This window comes from Dermochelys coriacea, chromosome 25 (genome assembly GCF_009764565.3).
Source record: "Dermochelys coriacea isolate rDerCor1 chromosome 25, rDerCor1.pri.v4, whole genome shotgun sequence".
NCBI lineage: Eukaryota > Metazoa > Chordata > Testudines > Dermochelyidae > Dermochelys > Dermochelys coriacea.
Genome location: NC_050092.1, coordinates 12,284,307 through 12,300,338, shown reverse-complemented (window position 1 = coordinate 12,300,338; position 16,032 = coordinate 12,284,307). Strand labels below are relative to the sequence as shown.

Below are 16,032 nucleotides of genomic sequence, written 5' to 3'. Positions count from 1 at the left end.
TCCTGTGGTCCTGATGGTGGCAGCCTAAGATCGGCTTAGAAGCTTTCTATTCCTGTCCCATTTTCACAAAAGCCGCTGCTTTTTAATAAGATTGCTGGGCAAGATTCTAGATAAAGCAGGTGCCTAAATATAGATTATGAGCCCCACCCACAGACCAAGTCCCCATTGCGCTAGGGACTGTCCAAGTGCATGGTCTCTGCCCCACAGAGCTTCCAATCTAAGAGAAGAGATAACACGTGAATACTGACGGAAATGGGGGAAGCGAAGAAAACAATGAGAATGTTGGTCAGCATGACAGGCAGGGGTCTCAGCACTGAGTTAAGCAACCAGATAAGAGGCCTGATGTACAGAAGTGCTAAGTATCCAATGGGATCTAGCTATAAAGAGAAGCCAAATACAGTTGTGTTGTATGCGTAGACGTCGTGGAACAGGGAGATAAATCCTTCTCTGTACAGCTCTGGTGCTGCAGTACCTGGGACATTGTATTAGGCATCACATTATCAGAAAGATGATGATAAACTGGATGGAGTTCAGAGAAGAGCCGCAAAATCTATTCGGAGGCCAGAGGGACTCATTTAGCAGTAAGGATTATAAAAGGGGCAGAAGTTAATTGGTTGGCTGAAGTGAGGACTGAAGATCAGTTCACAGATACTGTATATGAAAAGTGTAAACATCAAACAGAGCAGAGCTTTAGGGTGGCAAAGGGAGGTATAGAAGCTGCAGTAATAGGCTGAAATGAAGACTGTAAATGTTGATTTAGGTTCATATCAGCCTCTGGTGTAGCTGTGTTTTTGCTGACAGCATCAAGCTCAGAATTTTGTACGTAAGGAAGTGGAGATGAGACGTCTGGGAGTTTGGTTTAGAGCAGGCTTGGGACTGATTTACAAAACATCCCATCGGTGGCAAAGCTGGGGACACGTCTCAGTCCTGATTGCCACAGAGGGGTAAACAAACCCAAATAAATCTCATCTATGCAAGCTGAATCTAACCCTGTTATCATCAGAGGTAGGAGTTGAGGGGTACTTTTCCCCCAGTTTAAAATCAAGCCAGGACTCTGTGAAACATTCAAAACTCACTTATGTATCTGCCTCAACTCCTCTGGTGTTCGAAATTGGTTTGCCCAGTTTTGTTTGGCTGCTGGCACAGTTAACATTATTTTATGTAAATAACATCACTACATAAGAGGGGCCAGTTTCCCAAACCTGCAATTTCCACTGCAGCCAGTGGGTCAAACTCAGAGTCACAGAAGGGAGGCAGGCTGCAGAGCAGATGTTTGGCAACAGCAGCTAATGATGTGAAGAACCTAGTGGACATGCTCTGTCCCCCGCGTGAACTATTCCATCCAGGAACCAGTGTATTCAGAATCCTATCCGATTTAACCCATATACCCATGGGGGGGGGGCATATGTGTGGGGGGAGAGCACCCAGACCACCTGGAAGGGGGGCATTGGGTGAGTTGCAGAGAGTCCCTAAAAAGGAGAGGGATGGGAGGATGGTGCCCAGGGAGCACCTGGGATGTGCAACAACACTGGCTGTGAAGTGTGCCCCCCCAGTTTAAATAAATGAGTGGGAACGTTAAGGACAGGAGATCACATTAAACAGATCACGTTTTATTGTGAGGCTTGTGCAGACCACAGCTGCAGTGTGCGTGACAATACCAATACATTTCTCTGTCAGGGAAGGGGGCGAATAGCTAGGTTATAAATAAGGAAGGCTATTTCCTGTACCAGATTTGAATCTTCTTCTCCCGCTTGATTTTCTTCTGCAGCTGCAGGATTCCATAGAGCAGTGCTTCGGCAGTAGGCGGGCAGCCTGAGGGAGAGAGGGAGAGCCTGGGACCTGTAAGCTTTTTGGGGCCACATTTGTCCAGCACCTAGCACGGGGCAGGAGGGTCCTGCTCCATGACTGAAGCTCCTAGGTGCTACCTCAGTGCACATAATAGACAACAGCCAACCAGCTGCACTGGGTGGGCTAAAGACACCAGCTGACATACAACAGGGCCACTCAGAGAGAGACTGCATAAATGAATACGTTTTAAGGCCAGAAGGGACCCATTAGACCATCTAGTTTGACCTCCAGTGTAGCACAGTTCCAGAGAGTTTCATCCAGTTACCCCTGGATGGAGCCCAATAACTTGACTAAAGCATCTCTTCCAGAAAGGCAGCCTGTCTTGTTCTGAAGACGTCCTGTGGCAGTTTATTCTAGGGGGGTTTTAATCACCCTCACTGTTAAGTTGGAAATAAGGCATAAGTTTTTCCCTTGCATTAAAAAAAAGCAGCCGTCACAGACGAGGGGGCTGTATTTTTACATGTTAGAACAGAGATGCACTTGGAAAAGTTTTATAAATGTCAGAACTGCTTTTCCTTGTAAGTAACTTGGTATCTTGACACACAACATTCCTTCCTTGTGGACTAATGAATACCCCTGTGCCATGCCCAGACTGAACTGGATGCAATCGCCTGTCTAGAAATTACAAGGATTTGACTTTCCTCCCGATTCCTTGCTTGAACACAATGTAATGAAAGCCTGAGAATGTAAGGGATGCAGCTTAAAATTTAAACAAAAGGCCCTTCAGTAGCGACATACCGGACAGGAGTCATAACATATTACAGTCACAGTCCAAACTAAAACACAGTGATAGGTTGCTGCAGCTCTGCTCCAGCTTGCTGTGCTTCGAGTAATGTGCTGTAATCCCACAGAGACAAGCAGAGTTTCTTTTTACCTGGAACGTAGATGTCCACTGGCACAATGCGGTCGCAGCCCCTCACCACGGAATAGGAGTAGTGATAGTAACCACCACCATTAGCACAGCTACAAAAGACGTAAAGGGTTCAGTGTCCTTTGAAGTGCAACTCAGGAGCACCAGGCAAGAGTTACACAGAAGGCAAGGCAAGACTTTACCCATGCATCAGAGATGCCGAGGGAACAGAGCCACACGGCAGTTAAAGCAAAAGACTTCAAAGCCATGGGCAAGTTTCAGACAGTTCAGTGCTGAGTCAATATTGTGGCCATTCAACATGAACACACAGGGCCGAGCTCTCAAGACACAAGAGCCTAAGTGACACATGCAGATGAATAATTGTGCACCAGTGCATCTCCCCATGGCTTAGGCTCCTGGTTCTGAGAATTTCTGGACGCCCCAGCTGCTTTTCTGACAGACCGGATTCTGAGCAAGGGACTTAAGAATTTCATTCATTTAAAAGAAATCTATGTTCTAAAACTCTCCGTGTCAATCACACAATAACTCAAACCTGCGTCATGATCTGTGCATACAAATGGGGTTTTAGAAACCAGTCTGGTTAAAATCACTGCTGCTCCTGCTGACGCATGCTGCTTGTTCCGATACACATTCTTAGGGTAGGTCTATACTGCACTCATGGGTGGGACTGCAGCTCATGTAGACACACCCCAGATAGCTTTAATCTAGCTAGCTGGGGTCCTGGAGGAGGGAAGCTGCAGCAGTGCCTGCTTCAGCACAGGCTAGTTCCACAAGTAATTATGCAGGCTCCTGGGCGGGTTTGCAGAGCCCACTCTGCAGCCCATGCTGCCATAGCTTCACTGGTCCAGGACCTGAGCTAGTCGGAGTAAAGCACCCTCAGTATGCCTACAGGAGGCGCAATTACACCCCACGACTGCATACCCTGACTTAACACAGGCAGTGGCAATAGATTTCCTTCCAGCAAATTGTAAGATAATAAAGAAGCCCCTGGCATTTACCTTCCCATGGAGACCACGTAGCGTGGTTCAGGCATCTGGTCATAAACCTGGAGGAGAGAGAGATTTCATAGTGAACTCCTTTTACATCGGAGTTATAAAGCTACACTTGCCAACGTGGCCAGAATCCATACCTTCCGAAGGGCTGGGGCCATTTTGTTGGTCAGGGTGCCAGCCACAATCATGACGTCCGCCTGCCGGGGGCTAGCCCGGAACACCACCCCGAAGCGATCCATGTCATAGCGAGGAGCCGCCATGTGCATCATCTCCACCGCACAGCATGCCAGGCCAAAGGTCATTGGCCACAGGGAGCTCTGGGACGGAAGAGATCTAAGTTAGGTTAACAGGGCACAAAATGGGACGGGTCTGCAGCACTGAGACCTGCGTGGGCGGCTCAGAATGTTTCAAGGGACAGAAAGTCCGAGGGTGGAGGGGGTATGGCAAAGGTGTTTTACGTTCTATATGACACATGTAGTGCTACAGATGGATGTGGGCTTTGCATGCAAATGGGAAGGCAAGACCTCTGCCCCAAGGTGCTTTACACCTGGGCGTATGCACACAGCCTTTCAGGATGCCCAAGCTATACCTGCAGCACCACTGAAATGCAGCCAGTTCTAGGACAGACGGGCAGATGCCAGTGCATAACAAATTGCACGAGGGCCCAGGAGAATGGAGAAAAGCAATCCTGCCCAGGACAAAGCCTTACTCTCCAGAGCAGAGAAGAGACCTCAGTTTAAGGTGTCATCTGAAGAGCCCCACCAGCAATAAAGCTGGCTGAACTCAGCATAGCCACCTCAGATATAGATAGAGACAAGAAAGCGTCATTTGTTGGAATATTCAAGGTAGGAGGGAAACCACAGAGGAACAGGGTGACTCTCTCAGCACAATATTTAAGCAAGTTTGTAGCGTCTTCAGATTAAGACATTAGTCCTTTGTCTGAAGCAGAAACCCCCAAGCCCCCATCTCTGGCCAAGGAACATGTGCTACTTCATCGCAGAGCACCAGAGGTTTTGAACTTGATTGCTGCCCTTTCAAAGAGACAGGCTCATCTACCTTCCCGCGAGCACTCCAAAGCCTTTGTTACCGGTTCTCGTTTACACACCATGGGTGCTCCTGGCCACTCACCCTACGAGCCCAGTTGATTAGGTCATCAAGTTTGGTAACAATATACTCTCCCCGGCTGGTAGGGACGTAGGATTTTTTCTCGACGACGGTAGTGCTCTTTTGCCGGACCTGGGATGGGCTGAGAACAAACAGCATGGACGGCAACACCTATCTTACAATCTATCCGGTTATTAACAGTCACTGATTAAGGTGTCTCAGCTCTGAGGGCATTCGATCCCCTGAAGGGGCTGGAATAAGCTCCTCATAGTCAATTCAATACCAGCTGCTGCTGCTGCTGCTAAAGATGGCACAATAGGGCAAGGGTAAACTCAGTGGTCACCTTTGGACTAGCCAGTTTAAAAGCCAGAGGAAATCTCACAGTACCACCCCACTGGGCACAATAAAGCATGTCTGGTCCAGGCTGGAAATGCAGGGGATGGTGCAGTTCAAGACAGGGATGCACTGGCAGGCCTGCGGATGGGATCCAGGATTGGAAGAGCAAGTCACAAAGAAGGTGCTCTGGTAAGGAGCCTGGGGTCTGGAATAGCCAGGGATACGGCTGGCCAGCTCAGAGGGAAGGATGGGGAAGGACGCACCTGGCTCACATACCAGTGCTGTTTGTCCCCCACTTTCACAAGCACTGGAACTCGTTCCCAAATTAAAGACCAGGATTCCAGTCGATGAAGAGGAGGAGCACAACACATAGAACATTTGTGAATATCAGTCATCTGCCTTGTGACGCAGGAGGCTGAAGATGGTGAGGGTTTTGGATCACAGGCTGTATATACTGCATCGTGTTTTGTTTTGGAGAGTTCTAACTATTAAAAATAGCACACCAGGCTGAGTGAGCTCTATGCTGCTCTAACGAACAGACTCCACATTGTGGGGAAAAATCCAAATATCGTGGAATCTGCTGCTCAGGCAGGGAATCTTCATTGGGACCTCATTACACTCAGGCTACCTGGCAGGCTCATCTCTAGGACCCAACGCCTTGCCATTTAATACTGATTGCTAAGAGGAGAGAGAGAAACCGGGCTTTCTTCGGCCATACACCAGAACAGAACTGTAGCAAACAGACATTCTTTTCCTGTATCACTTGCAATCTCCCACCTGAAGAAGTGACACTCAGCTAAAGAACTTAGATGGTAGCGTGGCTTTACCTGTCAGCATGGCCGGTCGCTGGCATCTCATGGAGTGACTGAGCATGAACAGGTGTCACAGCGCTAGGCCTGTAAAAATGAGCACAGCTAAACATCATGGTGCTGCAGCAACACTTTGCCAGTTATGCCGTCCCTTCCATCCTAGGATCTCACAGTACTTTATGGATACTATCTAATTAAGCCCCTCAGCCCCGTGAAGCATAATTACCCCATTTACAGACAGGTAAATGGACAAATGGAGGAAGTAAGCATTCTGACCAAAGTTCGTGGCAGAGTGAGAACAGAATTGGAGTCCTGACTTCCAGCCCTGCGATCTAATCCCGGGCCAACATTTTCCAGTGACCCTACCACAATCAGGCAAGCCAGGCTTGATTCCCTGAATGTCCGTTAAGAACTTGACATTACTGTCTCTATACGAACAGCAACAACTCAAGCAGAGAGTTGTGCAGCTGCATTCAGCGCAAATTCACTCTCACTTGAGGAGAAATACATTAAAGGAATAGGGCTGTAGAGAAGGCAGATTGGAAGGATTCATGAGAAAGACATGAAGAGGGCTGCAAGCAGCAAAATGATTTAATTCATTTTGCCTTTCTCCCCCCCAACACAAGTAAATATCTTCTTTGTGGTTGCTCAACCAACCAGGTGCTACTTACCGCAAAAGAAATATCCCAACCCGGGTCAGGCGAGGAGCTGTGAACAAAAGCCACAGGGCAGTTTATCTTTAACACAGCCAAAATCTCAATGAAAGATGATAATGGTGCTGCACTGCCTTGCCAACTCAGGAGCAGCATTCCACTAAGTCTGCTATTCCTCCCCCAAGGCCCAGAGCTGAGGATAATGGGGGGGGGGGGTAGGCAGGGGAAGGAGAGGAGGGATGTCCAAGCCCCAGGTAAGAGATTTAATAGTGACCAACCTGCCTCATCATCATTCTCAAATGGGTATAATTCTGCAAGGTTTGGAAAGCTAAGCAGATCTTTCAGTCATAAAACTCCAACCCATTCCCCACAAAGTCACATTCATCCACTAAAATATATTAGCCCTGAAAGCAAGCAAAGCAATAAATAAATAAATGCATACACAGTCTGGTGCTTTTTTAAATGTCGAGAACAATGCACTTCAAGCAAGTGTTACCACGCCTCTGTCCAAATCACAAGTATGATTAAAAGAAAGAGTGCCTACAATTCGCTGTCTGGGGCAAAAGTGACTTAATGACACTCTTTCAACGGTCCCTTAAAGTTGTTAGCTACTTATGCTAAACAATCTGTTCCCCCTTGGATTTAGCTGTGACACACTCAGTTAGTTTCCCAGACCTGAAGAAGAGCTCTGTGGAGCTCAAAAATTTGTCTCTCTCCCCAACAGAAGTTGGTCCAATAAAAGATATTACCCCACCTGCCTTGTCACCATTTCAAACTGTCACACTGACAGCCCAGCAGGTAGCCCTGCATGGGTGGAAGTCAGCAATCTAGTACCCATCTAGGATCGGGACAGCAGCCTAATATTTGGGGACCCTAGCATTTGCCACTCCCCAAATCCAGTTCAGAGCCTGCGGTAGTGAATTTCTTGGCTTGCTCAGTGCCCCGCAGCCTGTTGATCAACAGCCCAGGACTTGCCAGCTGTGTGAGCGCGTCAGACAAGCCACACTGCGCTGTCACAGCCCCGCTGCAGGGATTTCGGTGCCCGCACTGCTCCCCAAGAGATCCCAGAGGATCAGGCTGCCAAAATCCACCGGCTGGAGGGAGTGGAGAGTTACTTTCAAGGCACTTTACAAAAGGATCCTGCAACTGTGTGTCACCCACACACTGAACACGCACAATCCAGACCCCTAAGCCGGGGGGCATAAGGGGGGGGGTCCTTCCTACTAGAGAGGTTGGGCTGAGCCCACTGGACAGGGTCCCCCCCAGACAAAAGGGAAGCAACCCCCCCTTTCCACCTTCTTCAGAGGGGGGGCTGGCCCACCCCCTGCACATGTCCTAGAAGGGGGGGCTCCCCCATCCTCCAGGTAAGGGGGTGTCCCTGCCCCCTGCCCCCCCACTCACCAGCCAGCGCGGCCATCTTGCCTCCAGCCCTTCAGCCAACCTCTGCCTGGCAGGGGCCGTGCACCCTCCTAAAGCATCCGGCTGCGAGCCGGTGCAGCCCCCACACCCGGTCCCCGGCAGGCCGGGGAAACGCAGGGAGGCTCTCCAGGTTCCGCCTGTCTGAGGGGTGCGAGTCTGTGTGCGTGAAAGGAGGTGTGTATGTGCGTGCTTGCGTGAAAAGAGGGGGTGTGTGTGTGGGTGTGTGTGTGAGTGAAAGGAGGTAGAGGTGTGCGCGCGCGTTTGTGTGAAAGGAGGGATGTGTGTGAAAGGAGGTAGGTGTGGGTGTTTAAGGAGGTAGGGGTGTGTGTGAAAGGAGGTAGGTGTGGGTGGGTGTGTGTAAGGAGGTAGGGGTGTGTGTGCGTTTGTGTGAAAGGAGGTAGGGGTGTGTGTGTGTGTGTAAGGAGGTAGGGGTGGGTGTGCATTTGTGTGAAAGGAGGTTGGGATGTGTGAAAGGAGGTAGGTGTGGGTGTGTAAGGAGGTAGGGGTGTGTGTGTAGGAGGTAGGTGTGGGTGTGTGTGTGTAAGGAGGTAGGGGTGTGTGTGCGTTTGTGTGAAAGGAGGTAGGGGGGTGTGTGTGTGAAAGGAGGTAGGGGTGTGTGTGTGTGTGTGTGTGTGTGTGAAAGGAGGTAGGGGTGGGTGTGTGAAAGGAGGTAGGGTGGGTGTGAAAGGAGGTAGGGGTGTGTGTGTGTAAGGAGGTAGGGGTGTGTGTGCATTTGTGTGAAAGGAGGTAGGGGTGTGTGAAAGGAGGTAGGTGTGGGTGTGTGTGTGTAAGGAGGTAGAGGTGAGTGTGAAAGGAGGTAGGGGTGGGTGTGGGTGTGTGAAAGGAGGTGGGTGTGGGTGTGTGAAAGGAGGTAGGTGTGGGTGTGGGTGTGTGAAAGGAGGTAGGGTGTGTGTGTGAAAGGAGGTAGGGGTGGGTGTGTGAAAGGAGGTAGGGGTGTGTGTGCATTTGTGTGAAAGGAGGTAGGGGTGTATGAAAGGAGGTAGGGGTGTGTGTGAAAGGAGGTAGGTGTGTGTGTGTGTGAAAGGAGGTAGGGATGTGTGAAAGGAGGTAGGTGTGGGTGTGTAAGGAGGTAGGGGTGTGTGTGTAGGAGGTAGGTGTGGGTGTGTGTGTAAGGAGGTAGGAGTGTGTGTGCGTTTGTGTGAAAGGAGGTAGGTGTGGGCGTGGGTGTGTAAGGAGGTAGGGGTGTGTGTGCGTTTGTGTGAAAGGAGGTAGGGGTGTGTGTGTGTGAAAGGAGGTAGGGGTGTGTGTGTGTGTGTGGGTGTCTGAAAGGAGGTAGGGGTGAGTGTGAAAGGAGGTAGGTGTGGGTGTGTGAAAGGAGGTAGGGGTGTGTGTGCGTTTGTGTGAAAGGAGGGGTGTGTGTGTGTAAGGAGGTAGGGGTGTGTGCGTTTGTGTGAAAGGAGGTAGGTGTGGGTGTGTGTGTGTAAGGAGGTAGGGGTGAGTGTGAAAGGAGGTAGGTGTGGGTGTGTGAAAGGAGGTAGGGGTGTGTGTGCGTTTGTGTGAAAGGAGGGGTGTGTGTGTAAGGAGGTAGGGGTGTGTGTGTGTGTGTGTAAGGAGGTAGGGGTGTGGGGGTGTGTGTGAAAGGAGGTAGGTGTGGGTGTGTGTGTGTAAGGAGGTAGGGGTGAGTGTGAAAGGAGGTAGGTATGGGTGTGTGAAAGGAGGTAGGGGTGTGTGTGCGTTTGTGTGAAAGGAGGGGTGTGTGTGTAAGGAGGTAGGGGTGTGTGTGTGTGTGTGTAAGGAGGTAGGGGTGTGTGCGTTTGTGTGAAAGGAGGTAGGTGTGGGTGTGTGTGTGTAAGGAGGTAGGGGTGAGTGTGAAAGGAGGTAGGTGTGGGTGTGTGAAAGGAGGTAGGGGTGTGTGTGCGTTTGTGTGAAAGGAGGGGTGTGTGTGTAAGGAGGTAGGGGTGTGTGTGTGTGTGTAAGGAGGTAGGGGTGTGTGTGTGTGTGTAAGGAGGTAGGGGTGTGTGCGTTTGTGTGAAAGGAGGTAGGTGTGGGTGTGTGTGTGTAAGGAGGTAGGGGTGAGTGTGAAAGGAGGTAGGTGTGGGTGTGTGAAAGGAGGTAGAGGTGTGTGTGCGTTTGTGTGAAAGGAGGGGTGTGTGTGTAAGGAGGTAGGGGTGTGGGGGTGTGTGTGTAAGGAGGTAGGGGTGTGTGCGTTTGTGTGAAAGGAGGTAGGTGTGGGTGTGTGTGTGTAAGGAGGTAGGGGTGAGTGTGAAAGGAGGTAGGTATGGGTGTGTGAAAGGAGGTAGGGGTGTGTGTGCGTTTGTGTGAAAGGAGGGGTGTGTGTGTAAGGAGGTAGGGGTGAGGGGGTGTGTGTGTAAGGAGGTAGGGTGTGTGCGTTTGTGTGAAAGGAGGTAGGTGTGGGTGTGTGTGTGTAAGGAGGTAGGGGTGAGTGTGAAAGGAGGTAGAGGTGTGTGTGCGTTTGTGTGAAAGGAGGGGTGTGTGTGTAAGGAGGTAGGGGTGTGGGGGTGTGTGTGTAAGGAGGTAGGGGTGTGTGCGTTTGTGTGAAAGGAGGTAGGTGTGTGTGTGTGTGTGTAAGGAGGTAGGGGTGAGTGTGAAAGGAGGTAGAGGTGTGTGTGCGTTTGTGTGAAAGGAGGGGTGTGTGTGTAAGGAGGTAGGGGTGTGGGGGTGTGTGTGTAAGGAGGTAGGGGTGTGGGGGTGTGTGTGAAAGGAGGTAGGTGTGGGTGTGAGTGTGAAAGGAGGTAGGGGTGAGTGTGAAAGGAGGTAGAGGTGTGTGTGCGTTTGTGTGAAAGGAGGGGTGTGTGTGTAAGGAGGTAGGGGTGTGGGGGTGTGTGTGAAAGGAGGTAGGTGTGGGTGTGAGTGTGAAAGGAGGTAGGGGTGAGTGTGAAAGGAGGTAGGGGTGTGTGTGCGTTTGTGTGAAAGGAGGGGTGTGTGTGTAAGGAGGTAGGGGTGTGTGTGTGTGTGTGTAAGGAGGTAGGGGTGTGGGGGTGTGTGTGAAAGGAGGTAGGTGTGGGTGTGTGTGTGTAAGGAGGTAGGGGTGAGTGTGAAAGGAGGTAGGTGTGGGTGTGTGAAAGGAGGTAGGGGTGTGTGTGCGTTTGTGTGAAAGGAGGGGTGTGTGTGTAAGGAGGTAGGGGTGTGGGGGTGTGTGTGAAAGGAGGTAGGTGTGGGTGTGTGTGTGTAAGGAGGTAGGGGTGAGTGTGAAAGGAGGTAGGTGTGGGTGTGTGAAAGGAGGTAGGGGTGTGTGTGCGTTTGTGTGAAAGGAGGGGTGTGTGTGTAAGGAGGTAGGGGTGTGTGTGTGTGTGTAAGGAGGTAGGGGTGTGGGGGTGTGTGTGAAAGGAGGTAGGTGTGGGTGTGTGTGTGTAAGGAGGTAGGGGTGTGGGGGTGTGTGTGAAAGGAGGTAGGTGTGGGTGTGTGTGTGTAAGGAGGTAGGGGTGTGGGGGTGTGTGTGAAAGGAGGTAGGTGTGGGTGTGAGTGTGAAAGGAGGTAGGGGTGAGTGTGAAAGGAGGTAGGGGTGTGTGTGCGTTTGTGTGAAAGGAGGGGTGTGTGTGTAAGGAGGTAGGGGGGTGTGTGTGTGTGTGTAAGGAGGTAGGGGTGTGGGGGTGTGTGTGAAAGGAGGTAGGTGTGGGTGTGTGTGTGTAAGGAGGTAGGGGTGAGTGTGAAAGGAGGTAGGTGTGGGTGTGTGAAAGGAGGTAGGGGTGTGTGTGCGTTTGTGTGAAAGGAGGGGTGTGTGTGTAAGGAGGTAGGGGTGTGGGGGTGTGTGTGAAAGGAGGTAGGTGTGGGTGTGTGTGTGTAAGGAGGTAGGGGTGAGTGTGAAAGGAGGTAGGTGTGGGTGTGTGAAAGGAGGTAGGGGTGTGTGTGCGTTTGTGTGAAAGGAGGGGTGTGTGTGTAAGGAGGTAGGGGTGTGTGTGTGTGTGTGTAAGGAGGTAGGGGTGTGGGGGTGTGTGTGAAAGGAGGTAGGTGTGGGTGTGTGTGTGTAAGGAGGTAGGGGTGTGGGGGTGTGTGTGAAAGGAGGTAGGTGTGGGTGTGTGTGTGTAAGGAGGTAGGGGTGTGGGGGTGTGTGTGAAAGGAGGTAGGTGTGGGTGTGAGTGTGAAAGGAGGTAGGGGTGAGTGTGAAAGGAGGTAGGGGTGAGTGTGCGTTTGTGTGAAAGGAGGGGTGTGTGTGTAAGGAGGCAGGGGTGGCGGTGCAATTATTTGCGGGGGGTTGTTCAAACGGGGAGGCCAGGATACTTGGTGCGGGCTCAGGCCTGCAGCGCGGGATGGCCAGGGGGGCACAAACCACACGTGCTTGGCACTCGCTTGTCCCAGGCACTTGCAAAGCGTTTGTTTGCAGCGCAGACTGGGCAGAGGATTGGTAAGGGGGGTGCGAAGGACACACCCAGCTGGACTGACGTGTGTGCGCGTGTGCGCGTGTGCAAAGAAACACATTCTCCCTCCTTGGCGGCTGGCGCAGCCATCTTGAGTAGGGGCATCTCTTGGCTCGCTGCCTTCCCTCCCCCGCCTCGTGCCCCACACACGCTCCCGTCCCCCAGGAAGGGGATTTATTTCCTTTGCACAAGCCCCGGCTCCCCCACTCGCAACCGGGGCCGCTCCCTTGCATGCCCCCGCACCCAGCCTATGCGGGGGGGGGGAAAAAGCAGAGACCCGCGTCCCTGGGTGGGCTCGAACCACCAACCTTTCGGTTAACAGCCGAACGCGCTAACCGATTGCGCCACAGAGACCCGGCGGGCAGGCCCCTTCGCGCGGGCCCGTCCTGCGCTGCGCCGGCCACGGGAAGGACTTTGCAGAACAAGGCGGCGGAAACTATCCCGGGGCGAGCGGGGACGGGACGGGCTGGGAACGGGACCGGCCTTCCTCAGCGGCTCGCCTGAGTCCCTCCCGCTTCAGAGCCCCTGTGTTTGCGCGGCTGCAGCTAATGCTCCGGGGGAAAGGAGAAGAAACTTAGTGTCCAAAGAGGTGGGGGGCCGGGGGGGGCTTGTTTGATGTTGTTTATTGTTGTTTTCAATGGGCAGCGTTCCGATCATACCAAGAACGGTTCTGATTAGCCGTGCGAAGCAATTCGGTGCTAATTGCATTGCCCTAAGGAGGCCTGGCTGCTTGGCCCCCCCAGTTCTTCCCCCTGGGGTGAGCCTGATGGTGCCTGGGCCTCGTGCATCCCGTGGGGTTTAGCTTTGCGGGACGTTTGGACGCCTCTCAGAAGCGGGGGGGGGAGTCCCGTGAAGCCAGGCTGAGGTTCTGCTGCAAAAAGGGAGGAGATGGTCTTGCGACATTGTGCAATCCGCGGGGGGGGCACCTTCCCAGGAAGGGGGCCTTTGTGCTTGTGGGCGGGCACATCTCCAACAGGGGCTGGCTTTCGACCCCAACTTGCGGACAAACCCCTAGTCCAGCCCCAGGACATTGCATTAGGTGAGAGGGCCCATTTCAGCGGCTCCAGGTCATCTTATTTCAGCAGCATGAGTGTCAGCAACCTCCTCCACCAGGGTGCAGGGCCAGGGGCCAGAACCCCAAGCTAGAATTTGATCTGATAAAAAAAAAAAAAAAGCCCTCTGAGGGATTTGTGTTTACTCCCTCACAGTCCTCTGCTTTGCTCACCTGAGAAAGCCCAGATGACTGTCCCGCTTGCACCTTGCAAAGGAGTACTCGTGGCACCTTTTGCATCTGAGCAACCAGCATTTGCAAAGGAGTAAGGGCAGAAATATGGCCTACTTTCTGGAGACATATTTCATATAGATAGCCCCATTTTAGCCCCCTCTCCACGCACATCTGCTGCAATCTGCTCCCCCAGCCCCAAGAAAACAACCCAAGCCTCCTTTCTTCTCACCCACTTAATGAATCAGTAACAATGTCAACCGTACCGGAGTCATTCTAGTGGGGCAAAGGCCTGTCTGTCCTGCATGTCTTCCCTGGACTGGCTTGGCCAGTGTCTTCCTCGGTTGTGTACAGCACTGCACACTGATGGCTGTCAAATCAAAGAAGGGAGGAAGCGGACCTCTGCATGCATTGGCAATGGGCTAACCAAAGCACTTGATCAATACATGAATAAATGCACTTTAAATTCCCTTTAATAAAACCTTAAGCATCAATCTTCAATTTCAGGGTAAAGAGGAAAGAAACCAGACCTCAACCAGCCGAAATAGCTCAGTTGGGAGAGCGTTAGACTGAAGATCTAAAGGTCCCTGGTTCGATCCCGGGTTTCGGCAGATGTTTTCCTTGGTCAGAGGAGGTTAGTTTTAGCAGTTTCCACGTCGCCAGCATCAGCGTTAGGTTCCTGGCTCGTTTCAAAGCCCCGCTGGCGTGCGGGGTATTTGCGTACAGCAAATGCGGTCCCCACTGAGCAATCGTTTCACCTGCTGACCCCCCATATGCCACTCTTGCAAATCTCCCTTTCTCCAACCTCTGCAACTAAGCAACTGGCTCAGGTTCACACCACATTCCACAGTGCATTTTATTTTTTTAAACTAGAGAACCAGACACATAGAAGGATTTTACAAAAAAATCTCCATACTCTTAAAACTGTAACAATTAAGTGCCTCCCTCACCCCAGTCTAAATCCCTTAGACCCCCCTCCCTAGAGGGCAGAAGCCCCTAGTCGCACAACCCTGCCACAGGCTGTTCCACAAACAGTGGGCTCTGCAAACCTGCCCAGGAGCCTGCATAATTACTTGTGGAACGAGCCTGTGCTGAAGGCTGGAATGTGGGGGGGGCATGGTCCTCCAGGTGCCACACATTAACTGTAAAAAAAGCCATAGGTGGCTCACAAGCCATAGTTTGGCCACACCTGCCATAGACACTTATTTTAGATTAAGAGGGGCATATATTGATTGAGTGGACAGATTCCTGAACAGCATGACCAGTGGGATTTATACAGGTTTACATACTTTAGATAAAACAGTACCATTTCCATTCAGATGAGGTTCTTGCAAGGATCAGCATGTTCTTTGAGAAATGTGTCTAATGGATGTCGCAGTAAGATGCTATTCTTCCAATGTGATATGCAACAGAACAGTATTGGGAGCTGCAGTTGGATAGGCAATAGTGCCTCTTTGTTTATTCTCATGCCGTGCAAAATGCTTCCTTCTATTTGCAGAGAGTTAAAATTTCATTACCCAAAAAAAAAAAAAAAAAAAAAAAAACCAGCTTAACAACTAAAAAGCATGGAGTCCACACACACAAAATTTAACAGAACTTTCCTCCCTAGGATATTGTCCATACATTGCTTAAATATGAAGGAACACACCATAGATACATGCCAATGAACTAGTTTAAGTAAAGGGGAAAAGTATTTAGGGTGAGGACTGTTTACATGGGGATATCTATCAACCTAACTACCCTGATTATCAAAAAGAAAAGGAGTACTTGTGGCACCTTAGAGACTAACAAATTTATTAGAGCATAAGCTTTCGTGAGCTACAGCTCACTTTAATGCATCCGATGAAGTGAGCTGTAGCTCACGAAAGCTTATGCTCTAATAAATTTGTTAGTCTCTAAGGTGCCACAAGTACTCCTTTTTTTTTTTTGGTGAATACAGACTAACACGGCTGCTACTCTGTACCCTGATTATAACTCCCCCCCTCGGTCACCATTCCAGAATAAGTGCGTCTTTTTCTGGTTTAATTTATGTTGCTTTGGAAGTGACAAGCTAAATCCCAAAGAGGGACTTGTGTCAGAATAAGAGCATTCACATTAGAAGTTACAATTATGCCAGCAAGTGTCTCCACGTAGCTTAGCCCTAAAGTACTGAACAAGATTCCATAAGCAGGGTTTCAAACAAATTGTGCTAGGACAAAACCCACATCTGAGTTATTTGAAGGCCTGTTCTTATTACAGTTCTAAAGGGTAAATAGCCTACAATGAAATTTAAGTAAAACACATTGCCTTCAACATGTACACTAAAGTTATCAAAATGTTATTAAAAATAATACTGTCGGGAGATCTCATAAGGTTCAATTTAGACAAATGCACCACAAATACTTTTGGATGCTTACCCAAAACCCTCCATGGGTGAGAAATAAACACAGGCAGACACAAGT

The 16,032-nt window shown here is 50.7% G+C and overlaps 1 protein-coding gene and 2 non-coding genes across 3 annotated transcripts; 1 reads left to right on the top strand and 2 right to left on the bottom strand.

The window, feature by feature from the left end:
* Nucleotides 1-1,594: 1,594 nt before the first annotated feature.
* Nucleotides 1,595-8,250, bottom strand: NDUFS7 (NADH:ubiquinone oxidoreductase core subunit S7). Its single transcript, XM_038383973.2, has 8 exons — nucleotides 8,015-8,250; nucleotides 6,632-6,668; nucleotides 5,979-6,047; nucleotides 4,840-4,957; nucleotides 3,849-4,028; nucleotides 3,718-3,764; nucleotides 2,723-2,811; nucleotides 1,595-1,812 (listed from the first exon to the last, which is right to left on the bottom strand). Exons 1-8 carry the CDS (start codon nucleotides 8,028-8,030, stop codon nucleotides 1,715-1,717), a joined length of 654 nt encoding a protein of 217 aa, XP_038239901.1. The 5' UTR covers nucleotides 8,031-8,250; the 3' UTR covers nucleotides 1,595-1,714.
* Nucleotides 8,251-12,649: 4,399 nt separating this feature from the next.
* Nucleotides 12,650-12,723, bottom strand: TRNAN-GUU. Its single transcript has one exon. It is a non-coding gene; the product is annotated as a tRNA-Asn (tRNA).
* A 1,406-nt stretch (nucleotides 12,724-14,129) lies between these two features.
* Nucleotides 14,130-14,202, top strand: TRNAF-GAA. Its single transcript has one exon. It is a non-coding gene; the product is annotated as a tRNA-Phe (tRNA).
* The last annotated feature ends 1,830 nt before the right edge of the window (nucleotides 14,203-16,032 follow it).